The 27836-nt window shown below is 43.2% G+C and overlaps 1 protein-coding gene across 1 annotated transcript; it reads right to left on the bottom strand.

The window, feature by feature from the left end:
* Positions 1-230: 230 nt before the first annotated feature.
* LOC134287332 (U-scoloptoxin(01)-Er1a-like) lies at positions 231-26082 on the bottom strand. Its single transcript, XM_062848978.1, has 3 exons — positions 25067-26082; positions 716-910; positions 231-630 (listed from the first exon to the last, which is right to left on the bottom strand). The coding sequence occupies exons 1-3, from the start codon at positions 25133-25135 to the stop codon at positions 517-519; spliced, it is 378 nt and encodes a 125-aa protein (XP_062704962.1). The 5' UTR covers positions 25136-26082; the 3' UTR covers positions 231-516.
* Positions 26083-27836: the final 1754 nt, after the last annotated feature.

The following is a 27836-nucleotide window of genomic DNA, read 5'->3' as shown; positions in this document are numbered from 1 at the left end:
TAAACGCTCTGTTGTTTGAACAGTTTGAAGCTTGCTTCTTGAGATTTGTACGTCTGAAGTTCTGATGCATTGTTGAAGCGGGATTTCAAGACGTTTGTCCTTAGGATTCCGGGAACTAGATTGGACATTTGTGTGTGTTTCATAGCTTAAAATCAAGTCCCCTATAGGGACTTATACGTATACGTTAGACCGAAAAGCCTAAACACGAAAATAAAAACTACATGTTTATGGTTTTATTAATTTATATTTACAAAATAAAAAAAAAAACACTCGAAATAAAAATCAACTAAAAGAAAAATCTCAGTATTTGATAAGTTGGATCACGCTTAGAAGTTTGATAAATTGCACACTAGCTCGTTGTGTCGTTTAAGTCTTATAAGCTATATTAAGCTATAGCATATCGTACATTTGTCATCGATCAAAGTCAGAACGTCTCTACATACACTCTAAATAGGTACGGTTAAAACTTAACAACAATAAATTATAGGAAAGCACAACAACCACAGAATTCTGTCGTTATCCAGCTATCAGGTTTCCTTCCACGTCCCGGTACAGTTCGTTGTTGTTGTCGTACAGCCCTAACGAATCCCCACAGTTGACGTTGGTCCACCAGTCGCATACTCGATGAGCCTAAAATGGAAAACAATAGAGAAATCAGTACCAAAAGTCCGCCAATCCTCCCGCTAGAGACACGATATCCAATAGGCGGAAATACTTGATTGAAAACGGTTCCGTTGGGGCACAGGAAGGAGAACATGTAGCCGTTCGGGAGGCACCAGTGCCAGATTTGGCACCGTGTGTCGACGTCTGCGTAGTAGCCGGGCACCTTGTCCGAGCAGCGGAATGTCAAGCCGGAGGGAATCCTGTCGTATGCCGGGTAGTCCACGTCCGGTTCGTAACCAAACACTTGCTGCGGGTGGGAGATAATGAAGAATGTTTAAGTTTGTAATGGATTGGTTTACGAGATGATGGCCCGTTTACATAAGTGATAATAATGCGTGACAATATTCTGTCGGACAATTTATTCCACGCTAGTATCGTTTATATTGCCACTAAAAATTAAGCTGCAATAAATTGTCCGACTGTATTGGTACCAAGCTATCGTAAACACTTCCCTATCTGCCAAGAAAATTGGAGTGATTGCCTAATTAGCTGACAATTCGTCTAGCTGACCGTTTACATGATGCTAATTGTGTCGGACAATCTAATATCCTCATTATTGTCCACTAGTTTTAGCACCGAATTCAGAAGCTTCTGAATTTGTCATGCTAATTTTATTGTCATCTAAAAAGTGTTTACAGTATACAGTGTTTACAACTAGGAAATATGTAAACGGGCCATGAGGTTTCCAATGTTAGAAAACCTACATAGGGTCTTGTACCATTTGGGCAGGTGTACCTATTTTGGGCACTTGCCGCTATAACTAAGTCAATTTCAAATCGATTGATTTGAATTTTTGTACAGAGTTAGATACTGTACGTGCCTAACTCTATACAAAATTCCAAATCAATCGGTTTGAAATTGACTTAGTTATAGCGACAAGTGCCCAAAATAGGTACACCTGCCCAAATGGTACAAAACCCTAGTTTTTGTTTCATTGTATGGATGATTAATAACTCTGCGCAAAATTCTTTTTTAGAAGTTATGGATCACAAAATGATGTTTGCACCAAATACAATTGATCAGAATAGACTAGCTACGGCAGAATATGCACGAATACGGATTCCCGGATAAACTGATACGATTGATCAAGGCGACCATGGATCGAGTGATATGTGTAGTTCGAGTATCAGGGACCCTCTCCTGTCCCTTCGAATCTCGCAGAGTTACATCACTGACAAACAGACGTAACACTCTTCAAAACGGCTTGGCTCATGCATTTAACGATCAATTCAAATTTCATTTAATTTGCGCGATCGTTCCACCAGATGCGCTAGTGTTCGATCGCTTTGATGTTTGCCAGTGTACACGTTGCTGAATGATGCATAAAAATACAGGCAATTTGTGTAGTAGTGTGCGTGTCAGCAAAACGTCAAAACGAAATCCATCATGGCCGACAGTGTCGCTTGCGCTTCTACCAACAGGTGGCAGTGTGGTCATGAAAATGACACCGGGCAAAAGTTTTTGATAAATTTCCTGTAAGAGCTACGTCTGTTTGTCTGTGGTTACATCAAGATTAATGGGTCGAAGAGCTCTAGGGAAGAATCACCGAGCCCGCCACCCCGAATTTCTATCGACGGAGACCTGGACGGAGATGAAATCGAGGCGGTTGAAGAATTCGTGTACTTGGGCTCACTAATGACCGCCAGCAACGACACCAGCAGAGAAATTCAGAGGCGCATTGTGGCAGGAAATCGTGCTTACTTTGGACTCCGCAAAACTCTACGATCGAATAAAGTTCGCCGTAACACGAAGTTAACTATCCACAAAACGCTGATTAGACCGGTCGTCCTCTATGGGTACGAAACATGGACCCTACGTGCAGAGGAGTTTTCGAACAGAAGGTGTTGCGTACCATCTACGGCGGAGTGCAGATGGAAGACGGGACTTGGAGAAGGCGAATGAACCACGAGCTGCATCAGCTGCTGAGAGAACCAACCATCGTCCACACCGCGAAAATCGGGAGGCTACGGTGGGCGGGTCACGTCATCAGGATGTCGGATAGCAACCCGGCTAAAATGGTTCTCGAAAGTCATCAGACCGGTACAAGAAGACGTGGTGTGCAGCGAGCTAGATGGGTCGATCAGGTGGAGGACGATCTGCAGACCCTTGGCAGAGTGCGGAACTTACTTCGTAAGGTCGATTTTTGCCATTTTCAACCAGCTTTTTGCATGGGAGCTCACCATTTTTTATATGAGTCGTAACGTACTGCAAAGCCTCCCCCTCCTCTTTAAAAGCTTAACATAATTTGTACATATTTTCAATTTCCGTGTATGTTTATGTGTAAAAGATGTTTCATATACCGTAAAATGGGGTGTTAAGGGACGGACAAAAAATTCGTCCCCAATAATTCATGGGTTCTACTTCTTGAAACTTTCAGGAAAAGCATTCCCATCATTGTCTTGCTGCCTGCTAGGCATATAGATTGAAAAATTTGACGATTTTTTGGAGAAATTGAAGATATTCAACAAAATGTGCGAATTTTTGGAAAATATGAAAATGGGGTGTTAAGGAGTTTAAGGGAATGAATGTAAAAGCTCTTATATTTCAAAGAAATATAGAAATTGATTAATTGTAAACAGTGACTGTAATGTTTCTTGAACATCGAACCGAAAAAGATTATTTTAGTCCTGAAGATGCAGGGACAGTTTCATTGTCTACCTTTGTAAATAAGCTTTTTTTTTTGAAAAAGCCTCAAAATCTGGAAAAAATACCGTAAACGAAGCCACAGCTCAAATTTTTAAGAGCACAAATCTGAAGAACCGAACGTCGGATTGTGCTGAAAAGTTGATCGATTGGATACCCGCTGATGGTGCAACAATTGGAAAATTACCCTATATGCTTTCGCCATAAATAATAGCATTGGATAATCTACTAGGATTCGTAAAGCTCTTGAAATTAAAAATGTCATTTAGAAACACTGTATGGATATTCCTGGTTAGCCAAACTACCTTAGAGTTCAGAATTTCGATATACTGATATACTGAGTAACGTTGCATAATCGATCACGGTTACTGGATCAAACTGGAGTATACTAGACAAGATACTAGATATTATTATAAACCTTTGGGACATTTAGGGTCGTCCAAACTGTCCTGAAGTTTATCTCTTGACAGTAACAATAGTAATTCTCACATTACACATCCGACTGTAATCTGTAATCCTCCTGACATTTCATGAGTCATTCCACGATACCTTTGAGATATTTAAGATCAATCGAACTACTCCGGAGACCATAGCTTCAGGTCAACACTTGTGATAACAGCTTTTGCAACTACGTTATCGCTCCTAGTGCATTTGGGTCATTTTTGATCTAAACCGTGAACTACGAGCTGTTCCCAACATTATGCATTAGGAAGTGATTAGTGTTACATACTCAACTGTATTTACTAAAGTAGTTCGAGGAACGATAAGCACTGTTATACATTTTTGGGATATTATCGGTTTTCCTTGCTGTTACTTGATACTTGATGGGCTATAACTTGTAGCGGTGAGTCTACGCAGAATGAAGCATTCACTTCCACTGGTCTCGGACCTGGGCCAATCGCTTCCAGTCACTCTGAACGTTTAGAGCCCTTAGGTTCTCCTCAACTGCAAAAAGTCACCGTGTGCGCGGCCTACCACGGAGCCGACGACCCCTTCCTGGCTCTCTGCTGACTATGGTTTTAGCTTGTCGTTCCTCCGGCATACGAGCTACGTGCCCAGCCCACCGCAGTCTGCCGTGTTTTATTCGCTTCACTGTATTCATCTCTTTATGTACTTGGTACAATTCGTGGTACATGGGACGCCGCCAGATGCCGTCCTCTAGTTTATCGCCGAGTATTGTTTGCAGCACTTTACGTTCGAAGACTCCAAAGGCTCTCCGATCAGCTTCTCTCCACGTCCACGATTCATGGCGGTATAAAGCGACCGGAAGTATCAGAGTCTTGTACAACGCGAGTTTTGACTTCGTTCGCAGCCGACGAGACAGCTGGTTTCGCAGACCGAAAAAGTCCCGATTCGCAGCTGCACCTCACGGGTAACATCATTATCGCACGTTACTAGAGTACCAAGATAAACAAATTCGTCCACTGTTGCTGGCAGCACTGCCTGTCTTACCATACACTGAACGGAAACCCCCGCCCAAGATCGACTGAGAGGCGATACGATCGCGCCCCTTAACGACATTCGGTCGGAAACCGTATGGTCCACCGACCGAATGATGTCATCCTAAAATCGGATGACAGCGATATGGAAATGGAATGTCGACCATATGGTCGAGCGACCTTGTTTTTTAGCGATTGATATCAATCATATATTCGCTTCCCTTCTCAAAAATGATTTGCTTAGTGGACAGGGTGCCCTCGCGAACACCCATTTCAAAAATGCGTCATGTCCAGAAATAAGACATGCAACGCAATTTTTACGATTAAATTCAATTTTATTTCTGTATTTGTGTCTGTTACATGGTTTATGTTCAAGTGATTTAATTTAACAATTTTTCATCCTTTCTTCTTTACTTTCAATATCAATGATTTTTGTTTGAGTTTTCTATGTATGAGTGTGTGTTTGTTTTGATACAAAATAGGTATCAGTGATGTTTTAATTTGATAACCTACTTACATACTACTACAACGACAACCAATTTGATAACCTAATTGACCAACGCTCGGATGAGCGGGTGTTCCGAGCCTGCGGCGCTCGCTATGAAACCGTCGATGGCATCTTCAATGCGGTCGTTGACCGTCTTGCACCCTGCTGCACGGTGCAAATCGCTTATCCTCGTGTCGAACGGGGCATCCAGAATCATCCGGAGCAGTCGGTTCTGCACCACTTGGAGTTTCCTCTTGTGCGTTTCGGCGCACGTCCCCCACACCGGCATGGCGTAGTTTACCATCGGAGCGATGATCATTTTGAAGGTGGCCAGCTTGTTGGTTCGCGACAGCCGGGACCGCCGGCAGATCAGTGGGTACAGCGCTTTCAGTAGACCGTTGCACCTGTTCTTGAGCTTGTCGGTGTGGGAACGATACGTCCGGTTTTCGTCGAATGTAATGCCGAGGTAGTCGACTTCCTTGGACCATTCGACACGGCAGCCATTCACCCGAATGAAACAGCCGGGAGGTGGGAGCAGCTTTGGTGAGGGCCGATGCCGGAAGAGGATGGCCTGGCTCTTCGACTCGTTCACCTTGATCTTCCAGGCCGCGAGGTACGAAACGTACGCTGTGACGCCTCGTTGCAGTCTCGAACGGTAGTCGTTCGGCTTTCGTCCGTTGGCCATGATTCCGCTGTCGTCGGCATACAGCGCGAGGGTGCAACCGGCGGGGAGTTGTGGAACATCGGACGTGTACACGTTGTACAAGATAGGGCCCAGAAGACTACCTTGTGGGACACCTGCTGCGACGTCTTGGATTTCCGAAGTGGCACCTGAAAGATGTACTTGGAAGGATCGGTTCGAGAGATAGCTCCTTACCATTTTCACCAGGTAGCTGGGGAAGTTCGCTTTCATCAGCTTGTGGACCAGTCCGTCGTGCCACACATTATCGAAAGCCTTCTCGACGTCCAGTAGAACAATGGCCGTGTTGTTCGATAGTGCCTTGTTTCGATGTATCGTATTTTCCACTCGCACCAGCTGGTGAACGGTGGAATGTCCCTTGCGGAAACCAAATTGCTCCGGTGCGATAACCTGATGCTCGTCAATGTGTGCCATCAATCGTTGAAGGATTAGCCGCTCGAACAGTTTGCTCACTGCCGACAGCAGCGTGATTGGTCTGTAGCTTGTTGGGGCTGTTGGATCCTTCCCAGGTTTCGGAATAGGGATGACTTTCCCTACCTTCCACCTAGCCGGGAAGTATGCCAACCGGAAGCAACTGTTGAAGACCGACGCCAGGAAGCGGTATGCTTTGGCGGAGAGCTTCTTCAGCGCTAGGTTGAAGATACCATCTGTACCGGGGGCTTTCATGTTTTTCCCGCGCTTCACTGCCAATCGGACCTCCTCTTCAGTCACCTGACCGGCGAACGGAGCGTCGACGACTCGATCCAGCCGGTTCATGGATTGCTGCACCGCTGCTTCGTGTGGGCTTACCATGGTGGCACCAAGATTGTGTGCTTCGACGAGCTTGGCGGCGATCGCGTTTGCTTTTTCCGGGGGGGATACCAGAATGCTTCCGGCACCGTCTCTCAATGGTGGTACTGCTTGTGGCCGCTTCTTGAGTATCTTCGCCACCTTCCAGAACGGCCTCGTGTGGTCGCCCATTTGCTGAATGCTGTTCGAGAACTGCTGGTTTCTGATCGATGCCATTCGCTCCCCGATCAATTGATTGAGTCCGGAGAGTTCTTGTTTCTTCGTCAACCAGCCAGTTCTTTGGAACTGCCGTCGGACGGTGTTTCTTCGCTGGATGATCCGCCTGGTTTCGGGGTCGATTGCCGCAAATTGCCTTCGCACCGGCACCCAACGGATGCAGGCGTTTTCTGCGGTGTGAACTGCTTCTTCGAACACCGCCAGGTGGTTTTCGATGGCTTCGATGGAGCTGAGATCTGGCTCTTCAGGAATATGGCTGTCCACCAGTCGGCTAAAGGCCACCCAGTTTACATGGTGATAATCCCGTCTCATCGCTGGCGGGGTCTGAGCTGGGTTGAGCTCGAGTTCGCATACCACCGGGTAGTGATCGGAACTCAAATCGTGGTGGGTTGTTGGTTTCGACAGCGGTAGATCGGATAAGAACACGTCTAGTGTGGATGCTCTTCCGGCTGGGGAGAGAAAGGTCGGTTCGTCGGGATAGTGGATGGTATAGTTACCTTTGCCGAGGTGGTCTGCCAGCAGTTCTCCGTTCTTGTTTACGGTATGATTCCGCCACAGGGTATGGCGAGCGTTTAGATCGCCAGCCACCACGAAGCCGGCCCTGTTGTCGGTGAGTTTGTCCAGGTCTTCCGTGAAAAGCCTTGACGTGCCGTTGCTGATCACGCACTGCCGAGGGGCGTAGACGGCAAACAACGTAATACTTCCACGGGTCGCATGGATTTTTACGCCGATCGCTTCGATGACACTGGTTTTCGGATGCGGTAGAATTTCGTAGCGGATGCCGTGTTTGATGACAACAGCGACGCCGCCGCCGCTCGAGTTGGGCCGATCCAGCCGGACCATGGAGTGGGAGGGGAGCGAGTAATTTGTTTGTGAGTTGAGCCGGGTCTCAGTAATCACTCCAACGTCTATCTTATGCTGGGCAAGGAAGTTGCCCAACTCGATCCTTTTCGCTCTTATAGAGCGATCATTCCAGTTGGCAATACGGATGGCGTGGGGCTCAGTTGACCCCATACTTACAGACCATGTAGCCAAGAACGTTCACCTGGTCCGCCTTTGTTCTGCATTGTTGCAGACGCCCACGGAATTCGGTGAAGATGTTCCACAGCTCGGCTGAGCTGTAGAGTGTCTCCGTGTTATCACCGGACGGTGGGTCTGCCGGTGGAGGGTTTGCTTGTATGCCAGCTCGGATGCGAGGATCGATTCGGCGTTGGTTTGTCCCGGTGATGTTGGCGAACGAGGGGCCCGCAAATTTCTGTGCCTCAGCGGGGGCCGAGCTATTCTGTAACGGGGGAAAATTTGTTACAGTTTGGGCTGGGGCTGGGGGGGCCTGTTTGGTCTTTCGGCCAGGTTGGTTCGCCGTCGTCGCTTTCTGCCGGATTTGCAAATATTCGGCTCGTTTCGGGCAGCCACGGTCCGTGGCCGAATGAGCACCCCCACAATTGGCGCATCGTTTTGCAGGGACTTCCTTCGTCGGGCATGTTTCTGTGCCGTGGGCCTCGCCGCAGTTGTTGCAACGACTTTTGAGGTGGCAGTTCCTCGTTCCGTGGCCGTGATACAAACAGTTGAGGCACTGTGTCACGTCCACCCGCTTGTTTCGGTACGATTGCCATCGCACCATCACCTGTCCGACGTGTTTCACCTCTTGCAACTTCTTAAGGTTGGTGTAACCTTTTGGGAAGTGCAACAGGTAGAAGGATTCGTCGCATTCCTCCTTACGCCGGATGACGTGGGCTGCTTTGGCGACAATGCCATATTCCTCCTGAAGGCGAGCCAGGACGGTTTGGGGGTCAACCAGCGGAAGACCACGCAGCATCACCCGGTATGGGCGATCGTCCGGTTTGTCGTACGTGTAGTACTCAAACCCACACTTTTGGAGGTGCTTTTGCACCTTGTTGACGTCTTCGGCAGTGGTACAATTAATTTTGGTGCCGAAACGGGTGAGTTTGTACGTCGGTACAACGCTGCAGCCCTCCATTTTTTCAGCCAACGTGCTGAAATTGACGTTTTTCACCACCAAAGGCGGTTGCTTCTTTGCCGTGGCACATCCCGGCGTCGACACGACCGGGTTGGATGCTCCACTGGCGGCTTGAGCTTGAGTTGGGTCCGACCAGGGATGCCAGATGTGAAGACATTTGAACTTCTGTGAAGACATTTATTTTTGTGAAGACATATTGAAGACATTTCAAATTATGTGAAGACTTTTGAAGACTTTTGAAAGCCTAAAAATAGTATTTATATTTTTGATCCACCCCAATAATTCAAATCTTGGAACAATTTAAGTTGAAATGCGTTTAAATTTTTGTTGATAAAAACTTACAGATTCCTAAAGTTTCTCGAGAATTTCTCCAGGAGTTTGCCGAGAATTTCTTCACAAGTGCCTTGGGAACTCCTCTAGTAGTTCCTAGGAAATTCCTTCATGTATTCCTCGGAAGGAGGAGGAAAAGTTCCTCGGGAATTGCTCCAGAAGTTCTTCGGGAATTCCTCCAGGAGTACCTCAGGGGTTCCTTGTAAATCCCTTCATGAAATTCTCGCGAATACCTCTAGGAGCTCCTCGCAAATTCCTCCATGAATTCCTCGGGAATTCCTCCAGGAGTTTACCGAGAACTTCTTCAAGAGTTCCTCGGGAATTGCTCCATGTATTCCGCGCAATTCCTCCAGAAGCTCCTCGAGAATTTCTCCAGGTGTTCCTCGGGAATTCCTCTAGGAGTGCCTCGGGAATTCCTCCAGGAGTTTCTTAAGAATTCAGCCAGGAGTTTCTCAAGAATTCATCCAGGAGTTCCTCAGGTATTCTTCCAGGAGTTCCTCGGGAACTCCTCCAGGAGTTTCTCAAGAATTCATCCAGGAGTTCTTCTTCCAGGAGTTCCTCAGGTATTCTTCCAGGGGTTCCTCAAGAATACTAGTGGAGAACCATTAGTTCCATGGAGATTCTGCCAGGAGTTCCTAGGGAACCTCTTCAAGAGATTCTCGGCTATACCTCTAGAAGTCCCTCTAGAAAATTCCTCCTGGAGTTCCTCGGGAATTTCTCTAGGAGTTCTTCAGGAATTCCTCAAGGAGATCCACAGGAACCCCTTCAGAAGTTCGTCGAAAACTCCTTTAGGAGTTCCTTAGGAGTTCCTCAGGAATTCCTCTAGGGGTGCATCGAAATTCTTCCCGGAGTTCCTCAGGAATTCTTTCAGGAGTTCCTCGGGAATTCTTCCATAAATTTCCCAAAAAAAAACTCTAGGAGTTACTCAGGAATTGCTTCAGGAGTTTGTCGAGAATTTCTTCTGAAGTTCTTCGGGAATTCCTTCAGAGATTACCTGGGAATTCCTCTAAGTTCTCCTTTACGAAATACTCGGGAATTCCTCTAAGAACTCCTTTACGAGATACTCGGGAATTCCTCCAGGAGTACCTAGGGAATTCTCAACGAGTTCCTCGCGATTTCTTCCAGGAGTTCTTCGGGAATCTCTCCAGAAGATTCACGGGTTGACCTCCAGGAGTTTTTCGAGAATTCCTAAAGAATATCCTTGGGAATTTCTCCAAGAGCTCCTTGGGAATTTCTCCAAGAGCTCCTTGGGAATTTCTCCAGGAGCTCCTTGGGAATTTCTCCAGGAGATCCTCGAGAATCCCTCTAGCATTTTCTCGGGGAAACTTCCACAGAGGACTTTCAGGAGTTTATCAGAAGTTCAACTGGATGTTCCTATGGATACCTCCAGTTACTCCTGACAAAATTTATGAGGAACTCCTGGAGGAATTTTTGGAAACTTATGGAGGAATTCCCGAGGTGGAGTTCCCGAGGAATTTATGGAGGAATTTCTGAGGAAATCCTGGAGGAACTACTGACGATTTCCAGGAAGAATCCCCAAGGATCTTCTGGAAAATTATCCGAAGATCTTCTTGAAGGATTACCCGAAGATCTTCTTGAATAATTCTCGAGGAACTCCTGCATGAATTCCCGAGGACCTCCTGGAGGAATTCTTGAGTAACTCCTGGAGGAATTTCCGATGAACTCCAGGTTTCTGAGTATCTTCTGGGGGTATTTCCGAGGATATACTGGAGGAATTTTCGAGAGATTCCGGGAGGAATACCCGTGGAACTCCTGGATGATTTTTTTGGATTTCTTTGTAGAATTCGTGGAAATAAATACGGGAAACTTCTTTATGAATTTTCGAGAAAAATCACGAAAAGTACTAGGGAACACCTGGAGAGAACCATGCATAATTGCTGGAGAAATTCTTGATGAACTCTGAAGTAAATTTCATGGAAATTCTGGAAGGAATTTCCTGGGAAATTCCTGAAGAAATTCTCGGGGACTCTTGGAGATATTTCCATGAAACTCCTGAAACTCCCCGTGGATTTCCTGGAAAAATTTTCCGACGAACTCATGGCAGAATTCCCGAAGAACTCCAAGAGGAAAGTCCGAGGAACTTCTGGAAGAATTCCTGAGGAACTTCTGGAGGAATTCCCGAAGAACTACTGGACGAATTCCCAAAGAACTCCTGGAGGAATTCCCGAAGCACTTCTGGAGGAATCTTCCCGAGGATTTCTACTAGGAATTCCCGCGGATCTCCTGGAGGGATTCACGAAATACTTCTGGAAAAGCTCCCGTAAAACTCCTGGAAGAATTCAAGAAGAAATTGTGGAAGAATTTCCGAAAATTTCCTGAAGAATTCCCCAGACACTTCTGGAGAAAATCCCGAGGGACTGCTGGAGGAATTCTAAAGGAATATCCGAAAACCTACTGCAGAAATTCCCAATTATCTTCTGGAGGAATTCCCGAAGAACTCTTTGAGGAATTCCTTATGAGCACAAGAATGAATTCCCGAGGATCGTCTGCAAGAATTTCCGGATTTTTTTTTTGAGAAGCTCTTAGATATAAATCCGAGGAATCATGCATTATTACTGGAGGAGTATTCGGAAGACTTCTAAAGTAAATTTCGTGGAAGTTGTAGATGAAATTTCCGGATAATGTAGTTAATAAAAAAAATCGTTGAGAAGTTCCCTGGGAAATCCCGGAGTGACTCTATCACAATTATTGCAGCAATACTTCGGTTGCTTCTAAGGGGATTTCCGTAATATTCTTGAAGAATTCATGAAGGGATTTCTGGGAAATTCCTGGAGAAACTCTCTAAGACTCGTGGAGAAATTTCCATGAAACTCATTAAGGAATTTCCTTGGAGCTCCAAGATACACTACACTCTCTGGGACTTTTGTAGAAATTGCCTGGAATTTTTGCAGGAATTTCTAAAGAACTGATGGTGGAATTTCCAAGGAACACTTGGAGAAATTTCCAAGAGATTCCTGGATGAATTCGCGAGGATATTCTGATGCATTTTTAGTAGAAATAAATCCGAGGAACTTCTTGAGGAATTTTTGGAAAACCCTTGAAATATTCGAGGGAAATCCAGAGGAAACCATGCATTATCGCTGGAAGACTTCTTGGGAAACTCGAAGTAAATTTCATGGAAGTTCAGGAGGGAATTTTCGAATAATTCATGTCAATATTTTCAGTAAAATCATGGAGAAATTCCCTGCGTAATCCTGGAGGAATTCTTCCCCAAATGCTGCAAGAATTCTTCGAAGGCTCTTGGGGAAGCCATGGACGAATTCCTGAGAAACTCCTGGAGAATTTCTCGAAGACTCCTGGAGAAGTATATCTGGAAACTTGGAAAGTAATTTCCGAGGTACTTCTGTAAGAATGTCTGAAGAGACTTCCCGGTGAACTTAATAAATTTGTTAGGGAGCTTTGTCAGGAATCACAAAAAAAAACTGGAGGAATCCCAGAAGAAACTCTTGAAGAGATTTCAGACTCTTGGAGGAATTACAATGCCTTTCTTGATATAAGATGTCATCACGCATTATTACTTAATATAGAGCGCATTGAGAACATAGCATAAATTTTTATTTTTAACATTAGTTTTATACCAAAGCCACAATATGGTGTGTGAAGACATGTGAAGACATTTCAACGTGCCTTGCGAAGACATTCGAAAATTTCACCTGGCATCCCTGGGTCCGACAACGCGACGAACTGATTATTTCCCAGCAGCTGCTGGTGCAATTTGTCGTCGTGGACGACGTCGACCGGCTGCGTCTTCTTCCTCTTCGGGGGGTGTTTCGCGCCGGAGAAACCATCCGCGTCCTGCGAATCGGTTTCCATCTTCTGCTACTCTGTCGATCACTAGCGAATCAGCTCCTGCGTGCGCTCTCTCCGACAGCTGGAACAGTACTCGTAACTACGATGCAACGCAATTCGTCAATGTCGCGGGTATAACGAACAAGGAACTTGTTACGCTATCGATGAATAAATTTGGTGCATCTGTGTTGCCTTCGCTCTGCAACTAATATTCATTCACATAGCGTGCGTCGACTCATACGCGAATAAGATTATCGTCATCCGCTTTTCAGGATGATTGCCGTATGACTGATTCGTCATTCGAAAACACGATTTTGCTAATTTGGACTGGATGGTCGGACAAATCAGTCGATTTCGAGATGGGGTTTTCGTTCAGTGTATAAATCAGTTGACAGTATCAATACACACGAACTGTAATAAGCTATTTTACGAGACGTTCTACCGGTGGGCCGCTCATTGTTATTGTTTACATTTGATGTTTTTGTTTTCGCGAAAAGTAGCATAACATTTGGTGAGCGCCAATCAGATTTTAGCTGGCAGAGATGTTTCGGTTTTTAATGTGGCATGTATCAATCCCCCGAGCTGCATCATGTCAGTAGCAGATGAAAAAACATCCCCACGGTCTACGGGTATTGATTATAGTGGATGGATTGACGCATTTTCGCAGTTAAATGAACCCCGTTTGTTGGATGGGCCTGTATCACATGTTATGCTAGCGAAAATGTAAATAAATGGGCCCAGCGGTTGGACTTCAAAACTGGTAAACATTCAAAAAACAGCTGATTTGAAACGTCTCATAAAATGCCTTATATCAGCTTAGGTTTTGTCATCGACAGTAATGACAAAGGCAGAGTGTGAAGCTAATAATAGGCAGTTTGTGAAGAAGCTATAGCATTGAAGAGCGAACATTCATATAGTTTAACTTAATTATATAGTTACATTGTCCATTAGTTGGTAACAAGAGGGATGAAGTATCATTGAACTAAACCTAGATGTTATCACAGTAAGTTGCTAAACATTATCACAGTTGTTTTCTAAACCTAATGATTTAATCTAATGTAAACTCTCTAGAAGAATAGTGAGACACACACAGCAAGAACATAGAGGGCAAATCATGTACTCAAACATGCGTTAAACCGAATTTTGTAAGTAATTTCTCTAAGTGTTATACCTAAAACTAATGCTAATAAATTATCCACAGCTTAAAGCTGATTCGCACCCACAACTTGGAGTTTGCGAGCTGCTAGAAAGAGTTCGACCCTAACCTCCTCTGTGTTCCCGCAACATTCACAATATAAAACTTTTCACCACCTAACACCACTTCGTCACCACTACTACGGCCGGACCGACGTTGACCACCAGCAACCATGTACTTAGTCTTTGTGGTGATAATCGTTAATCCAATCCTCGCAGTCTCCCTTTTAAAAGGTATGAACGCCTCTTCCACGGCCCGACGGTCGATCCCGATGATGTCGATATCATCCGCGAAGCCCAGGATGTAACCGTTCGCCGATTCAGCTCGAGAGATTATAAAACGCGGTGGCTTTCGCGCCACTCTCGCGAACGAGAGACCACTGGTTCAAATTTAAGTGACGACTCTTACCTCAAGGCTTCCTCGAACGGCCGCTGACTCGACTAAAACTCTAAATAAACTAAATTCAATTTACAAAATAAAACGTTCGAACTGAAACAATAACCGAAATTTACACAAAAGGAACGAAAAACTAAATAAACAACAACTAGTGAACAGTTAATATTTGTTTGAAATGAATTTATTTGAATTAATTAACTAATCAAAAGAATAAAAAAAAAACAAAAAACCAAGAACAGCAAGCAAAAGAATTCGTTTCAACGTACATTATTTGTCACAATAGGCTCGTCAAGTGTTGTGTGTGTAATATCATGGCCATGCTTAACGTACCTGCGCAGGTTTTTTTCTATCGACGGTCAATGAGAGTATATTACAGGTGGGGAAGAAGAAGAGATGGCTATGTATTGGTAAGCAAAGAAAAATGTAAACACAAATAGTGACGTCACTATTTGACACGCGTTCTTATGGGAGCACGCTTTGCATGTAGTAGTGACATGTTTTGCACCAGACACGGATCTCACGCACACGAAGTATCTTCTTCCCCACCTGTAATATACTCTCATTGATCGACGGTGGTTTCTCCTGACCAGTCGTCGACGTCAGTTCGCTCTCCAAAATATTCGTCGGATTATAGGTGCGGAGGGGTGTCGGCGGTCCGGTACTCTGTCCGATCGTGCGTCACCGCGCGCAGGTAGGCCGGAAGTAATTCCCGTGTACTCCGTTTAACTGCCAGTAACTGGCGGGCGAGGACGAGAGTTGTGGCCACAAACATGGTTTAAAGCCCAAAATAAAAAGCGCCTCTTGGACGCTGAGGACACAGAATTATAACAATATACACCAAAAACGAATTCAAATTTACAATTACCTTTTATACGACAATTAAATGCACAGGGGACAGAGTGTCTGACCCTGGCAACAAAATCCAATATTTCAGGCCAAACATTTCAATAGGTCCTATCTGCATTTGAGAGGCTCTCTTTGTTTACTTTCTCTTCCAATTATTGCAATGTAATGGTACACTTTTCAACTATTTTTGCAGTACAAATCAAAAGACGATTGTTTTGACCATCGTTCAATGCAAGGAGACAATCAAAATACAAATAAACATCTGAGATATTAACGAAAGAGGGAGAAACCAAAGAGAGTCTCTCTTCTGCAGATTGGACCTTTAGACATGTTTGGCCTGATTTAGTTAACACCTATGTGCCTAAGCCTCATTTTGCACCCAATTTCAAAACTTCAAAAATCTGATTCTCAGCCGTTTCTTAACGAAATTTTGACAGTTGATCACAAATTTCTCCTAGTTAATGTAACCGGTATCATGGTTCCGGATTCATGGCCGGGGGTACTGAGGTAACCTCCTTATCAGATAGAGGTGCAACCTATTATTTGCCCTCTAAAACTAGCTTGCGGCATATCAAACTTCATGATTTTGCAAAACAAGAGTTTTGGACCATGTTTCCAGAAATTTTGGATATACTGGCCACTTCTCCGGATGTTTCGGAAACATAGTGCCCCCTGAGAAGTGGCCACTTTCTGCTCGGTTCTGAAACATAGCTTGCGACATATCAAACTTTATGATTCTGCAAACCAAGAGTATTGGACCATGTTTCTAGAGATTTCGGATACACTGGCCACTTCTCCGAGTGTTCCGGGTCCTGGTGCCCCCAGGAAAGTGGCCACTTTCTGACCAGTTCTGAAACATAGCTTGCGACATATCAAACTTCAGGATTTTACAAAACAAGAGTATTGGACCATGTTTCCAGAAATTTCGGATATACTGGCCACTTCTCCGAATGTTCCGGAAACCTGGTGCCCCCAGTGAAGTGGCCACTTTTTGACTGGTTCATGACATTTTTTGGTGTCATAGCTCGATGTGATTTTGATGAGTTATACAAAATTCTAATGAATATCGAACGAATAGCTCAAAGTGATATGATATCAGTTTTTGTTCTTGTCGAAATAGCTGAAAATTTCTATATAAGAACAAGTTTAGCTCTTCTGCACGAAATGGAACACATACACTCATAGAGATGGCTCAATGTTAGTGAAATGCCATGTGCCCCTGAGCTGTGGAAACGAAGAACTGCATGCTCTTATTCCCATGATATTTGCAACAGCGAGCCACAGTTGAGTGGTAAGCATCGCGGTCTGTGAATAATAAGGTCGTAGGTTCAATGCTGGATGCTGACATTTTTTTTATTTTTTTTTCTAGAAAAAAGTGACAAATTTTGTTTGCTATTGTTTTGATCTTGTAATATCCTAACGAGCTATTATTGAGTAGTTCATCATATTAGATTTTGATATTATTTTCGTTCTTTTACCACTTATATCAATCAAACCAATATCAGTTTTTGCTCTTCAAATTCAATCAATCATAACTGAATATGCTATTCATCAGATTTTTCCGCCTACTCGGGTTCCCAATACTCTTGATTTGCAAAACCATAAAGTTTGATATGTCGCAAGCTAGGTTTTAGAACGGTCAGTAAATGGCCACTTCCCGGGGGGCACTTGAGTCCGGAACATCCGGAGAAGTGGCCAGTACATCTGAAATTTTTAGAAACATCCAATACTCTTGTTTTGCAAAATATGCCGCAAGCTAGTTTTCGAAGGCAAATAATAGGTTGCACCTCTATCTGATAAGGAGGTTACCCCAGTACCCCCGGCCATACATCCGAAACAACGGAAAAAATACGGAACCATGATCCCGGTTACATAAACTAGAAAGATTTTGTGATCAACTGTCAAAATTTCATTAACTTTCGTTGAGAAACGGCTGAGAATCAGATTTTTGAAGTATTGGAATTGGGTGCAAAATGAGGCTCAGGCCCATACATAGGTGTTAACTAAGAAACGAAAAACAAAGACAATTAACATTAAATTCATAACTTCGAAAACACTACACACCTTTACAAACTAAAAACCTGGCAGAAGATCGCCGAAGCTCACTTCTGTTCTCCAGCGGACTCTAACTGAAAGTGATCGAGTCAAGTCCAATTCTCTAGTCAAGTAAATTTCCCGCTATTGAAGCAGTCGTCTATTCAATCTACAAACCAGGGACGTGCAATTTCGAAAGGAAAACATGACGCACGAAAGCTGTAGCAAATCGTTTCCCATGCGACGGGACTGCTGTGATGCTTCATCTCTCACCCACCAACACACTCGTTCGTTGCTGCTACAGAAACAAGTGTGTATGAAACATGGAATGATACACTTGGATTTTCGTTTCATTTATGAGTCATTGAAATACTTCAACATGCTAAAAACACTATTTAAACCACATTTTTAAATAGTGGTGCACGCCAATAGAATGATAATTATGTTTTATGAAAGAGGATAACAAATTCGACCACTTAAATCCAATTAACAGGCGCCCGTAACCATTGAGAGACTAGCGCGCACCAGTGAGACACTAATGCTCTGACGGGTGAAGCACAAGCAATGCGACCGGGTGGGAGACTACCGAGTGCTACGATGAGTGGAAAAGTTTTTTTTAACGACCGAGTCATTAGAAAAATGTATGAAACACTTGAAGTGACTCATTCAAATGTTGCATGAAAGTGTATCATTGAAACGAAATTGTACGCCCCTGCTACAAACTATTATTTACAAGTGCGCCAAATTCAATCGCATATGGCCGTAAATAGTTATTTATGAAACGAGTTGCAAAATGTTCATACAAAATTTTACAACGAGTTTCATACAAAATTTTATGCAATGATTTTTTCATAATGCAACCCATTTGAGTTGCATAATGTTCATAATGCAACTCAAATGAGTTGCATTATGAAAATTATACAATTTTTTTTCATTATGCAACTCATTTCAGTTGCATAATGAACCAGTTCGGAAAAATGGACATTATGATACCAAAATGAGTTATATAAAATATAAATTATGATACTGAATTGCATAAACTATTTTGCGCCATCGAAAAAACCCTATTACATATCTTCTTACATGAATCGTCATTAGCTTAGCCTCGACACAAACCATATATTAAACGGATAATCTCTACTAAATGAAACTGTTCAAACTCAAAGACAAATTCAACGAATCCAATTCAAATAAGATTTTACTTAAAAAGATAAAAACGTCAAAAGCTGCAAATTAACTAAAATAGTAATTCCGAGATGAACTAGCCTAGGGTTAAAAATCTCGTTAATACAGACAAAAAAAACTAAAATAGTAATAATTTAAAGAAATGAACTTTGAATTAAAATTCCAAAAAAAAAAACATATTTATCCAGTTTTTTCTAACTGAATTCAAACTTTATTTTACTTAAAAAGATAAAAAAAACGTCAAAACGTTACAAGGAGCATATGCGACCTCGTGACAATGGTTCCGCTCTTCTGCACACCAGCTCTCCTTATCGCTCCTTCCAATCTGCCATAACTCATTTTTCTTCACTGAATCGTACGCCGCCTTGAAATCAATAAACAGATTATGGGTCTGCAAGTGGTACTCCCGAAATTTATCGAGAACCTGCCGCAGGGTGAACATTTGATCCGTCGTTGATCGGCCCTCACGAAAACCCGCCTGGTATTCGCCGACGAAGGACTCCTCAATCGGCCTCAGCCTGTTAAACAGAATTCCGTACAAAATTTTGTACGCTGGATTGGGAAGTGTTTTTCCTCTGTAATTCGCTCCAGTCGATGCCCTTTTTTGTATGGAGGGCAAATGAGACCATTCAACCAACTTATCCTTGCTGTTAAGAGCTTATTTAGTTGATAAAAATAACCGTTTTAGATATGTAGTACTCAAGTAGCACACATGTCACAGAAGAGCAACACAGCGTAGTTTTTTGGTTGCATATAAGTTATATGTAGTTATGTTATTCCAACCCCATGTTAGAACTAGTTGACTTTGACTCGTGTGGAAGCTGTAAACTGTACTGCTTGACTCTTTTGTAACATGTGTGCTGCTTGGGTAACTTTACATAACCAAATAGGATCCATGAACCTCTTAACTTTTAAGGGTTGCTTTATGATAGTTTTGCGATAATTTAGGTCATCCAATTTGTCATGGAGTACACAACTTTATATCTACACTTGTAATGCTAGCCTGCTGTATTGAATAATGATACAAAATTAATCATATTTACTTATATTCTTCAAAGACTAGCAGGCATTGGTCTGTACCTTTGAAATATTTAAAGCTGTACAAACTTATATGAAATTCATTTTATGAAATATGACTTTGTTTTATTCATTGTTTGTGCTATGAAAAGTTACCTAGTTTAACCTACGCAGATCCGTGAACTTCTGTGAAAGACATTTTAGAATTACTTAACTTCCGTACAACTAAGAACTTCCAGTTAACATTTGTAATGCTTTCTCGTTACATAGAGTAACCTTACATAATCACTAAATATTTGGTAAGTTCACAAGACATTCTTAGAATTTTTTGGGTGTTCTGGGTCATCCTAAGTGTTATAGAACTTTCTCAAGCACGGGCACAAGACCTGAACTCAAAAAGGACATGCAAGCACTCAAACCATTTAAGCGTGGGGTGCTTAGGATCATCTTTGGAGATGTGCAGGATTATGGTGTGTGGCGACGAAGAATTACTCACGAGCTCGCTGTACTCTACGACTTACCTAGCATCCGGACGGTGAGGGGCTGTCCATAAACCACGTGGTCATTTTTTTGGGACTTTTGTCCATACAAAATGGTCATTGGCCGAACTTTCTTATTCAAACGAGTCGAAGTTCACTTAAGTCGGTTCAAAGTTGAAAAAATATGAGTACTTTTCAGTTTTGAGGGTAGCCGGCATTCTACGCAATGAAAAACAAGCAAAACTGCAGCCCCTCAACAGCAATTGAATGTTTTTTTTAATTTTTCAGTTACATAGAATAAAGCTGTTTCCTTATAAGCATTTTCTGATCTTTTACCTGCTATCCATCGACCTTTTGCTCTACAAGCAATGAAAAAAAAAACGAATACTTAATCAAATTTCTCATTTTTTTGTAATATAGCTAAAAATTAAAATTATTTCATATTCTGATATAATTATGTTATTTTTGCAACTGATTATTTTGTTCAGTTGCAAAAATAACAAAGTTATAACAGAGTTTGTTCTGATTTATTTGTAACAAAACTAGTTACAAAAGATTATAATATATTTTGTTATAATTTAGTTTGAAAAAGTTTGAAACAGTCCATGTCATAACAAAATTATAACATAATTTGTTAGTTATATCACATTAAGATATAATTATGATATATTCTTGTTATGTTCATCTAGTCGGGTATGGCCTCCACTTTAGCATCCTATTCTACATCATATATGACTTCGTGATGGCTGAGAATTCTATATATTTAGACCAACATGTGAGAATGCGAACTTCAGTTTCTTTCTTCCCTAATAGGTGTATTTTCAACTATTCATGTATCTATCTTTCAAATAGGTAGATCCGACTTCATCCTCTGGAACGACAGGGAAAACATGTGAAATACAAAATATTTCTGAAAAATCCCATTCAAAACCATTTACAATTTTGGATTCAGCTTGTTACCGTCCTAAACGGTAACATGTTCGTGGTTTATGGCTCGGGAAAGGAAAAACCAACCAATCACGTCAACGTGCAATTTGAATGCACTGCGCGGTAGCACCACTAGCGTTGCATGGGTTGTGCTTACCAACTAGCACTGAAGTCGGCTGCAATGTGACAAGCAGCGGATATGAGAAGGCGACAAGACCCGAAGAAGAGTGCGTACCGAAGAGGGGCCGGTCGAGTGAGCTCGGAGGGAGTCAGATTCAGCGTTTTTCGCAGCACGGACGTCTGCGCGGTCGGTGTAAAACTTTTACTCGAAGGATAGGAGAGACCGACAGAGAGTTTCAGAAAGTTTCGAGACCAACAACCTACACCCCCCACTAATCTCAGGGAGGAGGGGCCCTCGGTAGTGACATCATACACGCAAATTGAACACCAGAAAGTGCACGGCGCTATCAAGGCAACCGGTTCCCCATCATCGGTCCACGTGGACGGGTATCGCCGAATCAAACGACAATTCGGTAGACCCCAGGCGAGCGGGAGTCCCCCCCCCCATCCACGATCTAGGCGGGAGGGATTCTTGCGCCTCGCCAAGTGATAAGTGTACGCTGAATGCATGTCGCAGTGCTCTCGCTCCCAGATGAAGCTTCCCCACAAGCCTCGTGGACATCCTAATCCGATTCGGCATTACGGGTCAACAACACCAGAGAGTATGAGCCAGCATAATCAACAGGCCACCCCGGGGCATCCCAAGTAAAGAGCTATACGTCGTCGACCCCCCCCCCCCCCCCTCATCTCTTCTTTGGTACGGAAAGCTCCAAAAACGCCATGCTGCCGACCTCAGGATCCAAGCCCGCTGACGATTCCCCCCCAAGTTCGTCATGCCAACACCCTTGTCAACAATGCTTCAATTGGTGGAATACAGTAACGGTTTTTAAACGTGAGTAACCTTTAACTTTCCCCCGCCATCCGAAAACTCTCCCTACCTTTAAACGCCCTGGGACTCGGGAGCAAAAGAGGCCTTTCGCGCCCACCCCGGAAGCTGCCGACGGTCAGACCAGCAGCTTGGGGTCTAAGCGGGTCTCCTTCTGGGACCGCAGGAGCTCCCGAGGTCAAAGACGTTTCAAGCTGTCTGTATTAGCTTCGTTCAAACAAGTTTACTCCATAAGTTTGACATTTTTATCATTGAAATTCACATGTCAAAGGCGGAATCTGGAACGTCCCTTTGAAAACCTTAAAAACCTTCAATATCGTCTGCTATGTTCTCGTTTAGATGTATGCAGGGTACTGCGCCACTTAGGCAGTGGCTGGTATTTTGGGTACTTTTCAGCTACAACTCAGTCAATTTCAGAAATTTAGCAAAACCTCGCGCCGCCCAGCAGGGACTTTGTTTTGTACACATTACAGCACCTCCATGTCACGTAATATACCACACCTCTTATCAAATGTGATACCGTAAGCGTACCATACTTTGCGCACCTAGGGCCTAACTATGCGCACTTTTCAAAAAATCGTTAAACAGTTTTTCTGGTGCATTATCCAAACTTTTTCCCACGGAATACTAGCTAGTGATATGGGGCATGCACTTTGTCTCAGTTTGGATGTAATGATAAATGGAAGAGGAAGACAAATTGATGAGTGAATATGCAGTTGCTTTCCCTCAAATGCTGTAAATAACGTTGTAGAATGACGTAGGTTTTGTTTCAAAATTTGTTTTAGTTTAGATAGCAATACCATAAAGTATTTGTGCACTCTCAATAATACAATAATAACCAAACTTGTTCCACAACAGAATGTAATATTGAAATGTTATTTAAGGGCTGCATACCAATTGCTTGGTCATAACAAAATAAGATTGTCCAACAAAACATGTTATAGAAACGTAATGCTTTGATAATTCAATAATAACAAAACAAGATATAAAAACAGGTTTTGTGATTTCGTAGTTATTAATTTGATATTCCCCTCTGCTCGGGGATGCACCCGAAGACTTTAAGAGCTGAACTAAAGACCAGTATGGATGACCTAGGATATTCCGATTGATCTGATACTGTATATTTAACTTTCAGAAGACTTGAAGGACATGATAGATTACAAATCGAAGCTGCTGTATAATAAAGAAAGTTACCGTTACATGCGTAGTAGCGTGGTTCAAAAAATCGTTTTTGCTCCACACCGCTTATTCGATTCGTAACCAGATTCTATACTTTCTCCCAAAATTTTAGCTCATTTGGTTGAAAATTGAGACTGCACAAGCCCTTCAAAGTTTGTATGGGAATTACTATGGGAAAACGATGTTTTTCATTCAATCGACCATAGCATTTTCCAAGTGCCCCAGAGGGTTAGTTGATCCTCGGTACTCCTACGCTACTCTATCAGCTACAACTTTGCCGAAGCCCGCATTGAAATCGGACCAGGGGGATGACGAAGGGCCAAAATCATCTACCCAGCATTCAATTCAACATGGCGTCCAATGTTTTTGTTTTGATTGCTTAATTCATGGAAAAAATGCGCTGGAAACATCGACACTGCTTCGCTGCTACATATAATATCGTGCAAAGTGATAAGGAAAGGGAAACAATCATCAAAAACAACGATTTCGTTTGAAATGTGTAATTTCTGAAATAAGCACTAGCAACACACGAGCCACACACCCGAAAATCAGGAGCATGTTAGGGTAAACCGACCAGAAAGTGGGTACCAAAACGCGCCGTACCAAAAATGATGTTGGGTGTAGCGGCGATGTACCGAGTTTGACAGCCCTGTCACCCCACTGAATCGGACGCCTCATTAAATAGTTATCAATTTACATCCAACTGGACGAACTTTAACAGTGATCCTCCAGCTTCCCAGCAGGCAACATTGCTGCATATGGCGCCAAAGATAGCACACTGAAATCATGGCTACTATGTTTCACTGCAAAAAGCAGTGATGCCCACCGATTAGTTTAACCATCATGAGTCAAGATTTCGAGTCTGGATAAAAACCGATAACTAATTAATGATGCATGCGATTTGAATGCAGTCTTCGGCAAAGTTGTAGCTGATAGAGTAACCAAGAGGTACCAAGGATCAACTAACGCTCTAGAGCACTTGGTGAAATACTACGGTCGATTGAATGAAAAACATCATTTTTCCCATAGTAATTCCCATACAAACTTTGGAGGGCTTGAGCAGTCTCAATTTTCAACCAAACGAGCTCAAATTTTGGGAGAAGGCATAGAATCTGGTTACGAATCGAATAAGCGGTGTGGAGCAGCGATTTTTTGAACCACGCTAGTAGGCGTTAGGATCTGAACTCAAGAACAGTTTGGATGACCGACTGATCTGATACTGTCTTTAGAACTTTCAGAATACTTACTAGACATGATAGAATACAAATCGTAGCTTTTGTATAATAAAGGAAGTTACCGTTGCACCCGTAGACCCAGAGGGTCCAAAATATATGGGGTCCCAAAGTATATTGGTTGCCCTATGTATCGTCATGTTTGTTGCGACTTGCGACGCATAGTTTGAGAAACACTTAAGTCAAAAGATGACAAAAAACTAGTAAAACACAAGATGCACGCCAGGTCGCGCTGCTGAGAGTGTCTCTATTTTAGTTGGGACATTAGGCCAAAAAGGGAATATCCATAAATTACGTCACGCTTCTAGGAGGGGAGGGAGTCCAGCAAAGTGTAACAATCTATACAAAAGCTGTGACATAGGGGGGAAGGGGGGGGGGGGTTGAAAATGGTGATTTTTGCTTGACGTAATTTGTGGACGTTCCCTTAAAGGAGATAAATAAGACATTGTTAGACATTATTGTTTTTTTATGAACCAGCTTTTACGCAGCATTACAAAGCTTCAAGAAGCTCAATAAAAACTAAGATCTTTACCACGGCTGTTGTAACAATGTTAGACATTATTCGAACTATTTACCCCATTTATTTGATGGTTCCTAAGCAGGTATACTCCAAACACCGATACGATGACAATGTACTTCCACATGACGGCAATGCTGGGGCGACGTCCAATCTCTTCTGGCGGACACGGTCACGTGGAGTTCCACTTCGTTGTCCACTTTTTTCCGGCTTGAATTCCTTACTCACTTCTGGGTGGTAGCTCTCCTAGATGACGACAATGATTCAAATGTTTTCACAATTTAATATGCTTCTTCGGGGTGCACAACAGTTACTTAATATCACTTTGATCCGCTCCGAAAGCATGTATCATCAACGATTTAACTAATTCGGCTCACTGCTGCAGTTTTCAGGAAGTGGGTAACTGATTCTCTGACGCCACGATCCCAATTCACAACGATCTTTTTTTTTTGTGTTGCCTATCTATTCGTTTTCTGTAAACCCACTTCTGTTCCTCATGTGCCGACTTTCGTATAACTTTATGTAACAATTAAACTTCAACCACACCTAAGTATCCGAGAGCCTCTTCAAGTCGATACTCGTCGATCTTCAACGCACTACTGCTCGTAATTTTAGCTGCTGTTCGGCGGCCTTCTTCACCTTTTCTGCGATGCAGTTTTGTGTTCAGTTCCCGTCTCGCACGATTATGCTTTTGTGCTGCACTTCTGCTTCCACCGATTATGATTATCTGGCTAAGTGGGGTGCGATTTAATCAGCATCTCATTTGCACAAATTTCATCTTCAGCAGATGCACTTCACAAACGTTCCGAACACTTCTTTCAACCGCAACCACAGCGGATGCTTCGCCCTCACACGTGGTAGTAATTCACACTCACAATGACCACACTTGCAAAGTTCAGCCCCTTTGATGACCGATCGAACCGCGTAGATTGATTGATTGATTGATTGACGAACTGCTCCCGTTCCAGCGGCGTAACTTCGGACCCCTGAGCGATTCGCGAACTACCGAAACGATCAGCATAAAACAAGCATCCCCGACGAGATTAGCAGATCAAATGAACATGCACCCCGGCCCGGCGGAGGGATTTATACATTAACACCCCACTGACTGACTAACTTACTGCGACTTGCCGCGAGTTGGAGTCTACTTAGTGCCCAAGACCCCCGGGCCCCCCCAGAGGGTGGTGGTTGGTGGCTGGCCGAAGACGAGAGTCTTCTTGCTCGGGTCGATTCTGCCCAAAGCTCCCACGCGCACGATGTGCGGCTTATTTGCCCGTCAGAGACGAGTTTTTTTTTCGGTCGGTTGAATCAAGTAGCTAATTCAAGAGGGCAACGGATCATCATTGTTCTGCGGTCGGTCGGTCGGTCGGTGGTTAGTTTTCGTTCGGAGAATTTTGGACGCCCGGCTTGCAGGGAAATTTGTAACACGTTCAAGGCCGCTGGAGCAATGTACGCACTGTGCGCGATGCCGATGGGAGGTTGACATTTTATGTGCCCTGCGATGGTGTCGCTTCACAACTCGCAAGGTAATTTGAGAGTGATTTGGTATGATTTATGCCTCTTTTGCTTTGGCATTTTTCGTTTAAGCTTTTAGACTGAACTTACGGCCGTCAATGATGTATGTGCACTATAGGTTGGATAAGTTTTTGACATGCCGGCATAAATGTGCTGGTGAAAGGGCAATTCTGATTCAAATAAATGTAAACTAAAAAAAATAAAGGCTAATTTAACTGATGAACTGACTTTTCGAACCCTTTAAGTAGAATACCCTCTTTGAATGAGTGTAATCAGTTTTGAACTATTCAATTCCGCCTTCTAATGCTTATCCTTTAACAGATACGCGTATTTCGACTACCACTTGTTATCTACCAAGCGAGCTTCTAAAATACGGTAGAAAGCCCTGGTGAGAGCACTACATTCGGACATTACCAAGATTTAGGAGGAGGAAGTATTAACGGAGGAATGGATGGAAGGTATCGTGTGTCCCATCTACAAAAAAGGGCGACAATAGGCTCCTAAAGTCCTATCTAGATTATTGTTTTAAACCACAAAATATGGTACAAGAGTACATTGTCGTATTCGAAATCTACTATTATTAATAACAAAAAGAAAATTCTAATTTTACGTCGACCGTTCTTCTTAACACTCGTCATGTAACTAAAGGGAAATTTTTATCGATCCGTTTGCTTCTTTTTCTTCTCTTGAGTTTATTTCAGCTCACGTACTCGACTAGAAATCGTACAATACACTACGGTAACGTGATAGGGTCGGTAAGTGTGAGTTCGATCGTGCATACTATTGCGCCTGCGGGATTCGACTAGGGGCATGTCGCCTTCTTCTCTACTCTTGTATGACGATGAGAATGAATAAAGAAGAGATGACAGAAGATCGATGCATCATCTTCATCTGCAGCATCAGCATGCATGCATCATCATCTCAGCATCATCAGCATCATCATCGACGATCATCATCATCATCATCATCATCAGACATCATCATGCTGCAGCATGCAGCAGCATCAGCTGCATGCATCAGCATCGATGCAGCATCGATCGATGCAGTCATCGATCATCGATCGATCATCATCATCATCATCATCATCATCATCATCATCATCATCATCATCATCATCATCATCATCATCATCATCATCATCATCATCATCATCATCATCATCATCATCATCATCATCATCATCATCATCATCATCATCATCATCATCATCATCATCATCATCATCATCATCATCATCATCATCATCATCATCATCATCATCATCATCATCATCATCATCATCATCATCATCATCATCATCATCATCATCATCA

The sequence above is a fragment of the Aedes albopictus genome, chromosome 2 (genome assembly GCF_035046485.1).
Source record: "Aedes albopictus strain Foshan chromosome 2, AalbF5, whole genome shotgun sequence".
Classification (NCBI taxonomy): Eukaryota; Metazoa; Arthropoda; class Insecta; order Diptera; family Culicidae; genus Aedes; species Aedes albopictus.
This window is presented reverse-complemented; position numbering and strand designations above follow the sequence as displayed.

Excerpts from the sequence above, each read along its gene's own strand:
- LOC134287332 (XM_062848978.1), bottom strand. The coding sequence starts at position 25,135 with ATGTGGAAGTACATTGTCATCGTATCGGTGTTTGGAGTATACCTGCTT. Across the intron at positions 911-25,066 it reads GGAACCATCAAATAAATGGG|CAAGTGTTTGGTTACGAACC; the intron begins GTAAATAGTTCG and ends TCCCACCCGCAG. Across the intron at positions 631-715 it reads ACGGAACCGTTTTCAATCAA|GCTCATCGAGTATGCGACTG; the intron begins GTATTTCCGCCT and ends TTTCCATTTTAG.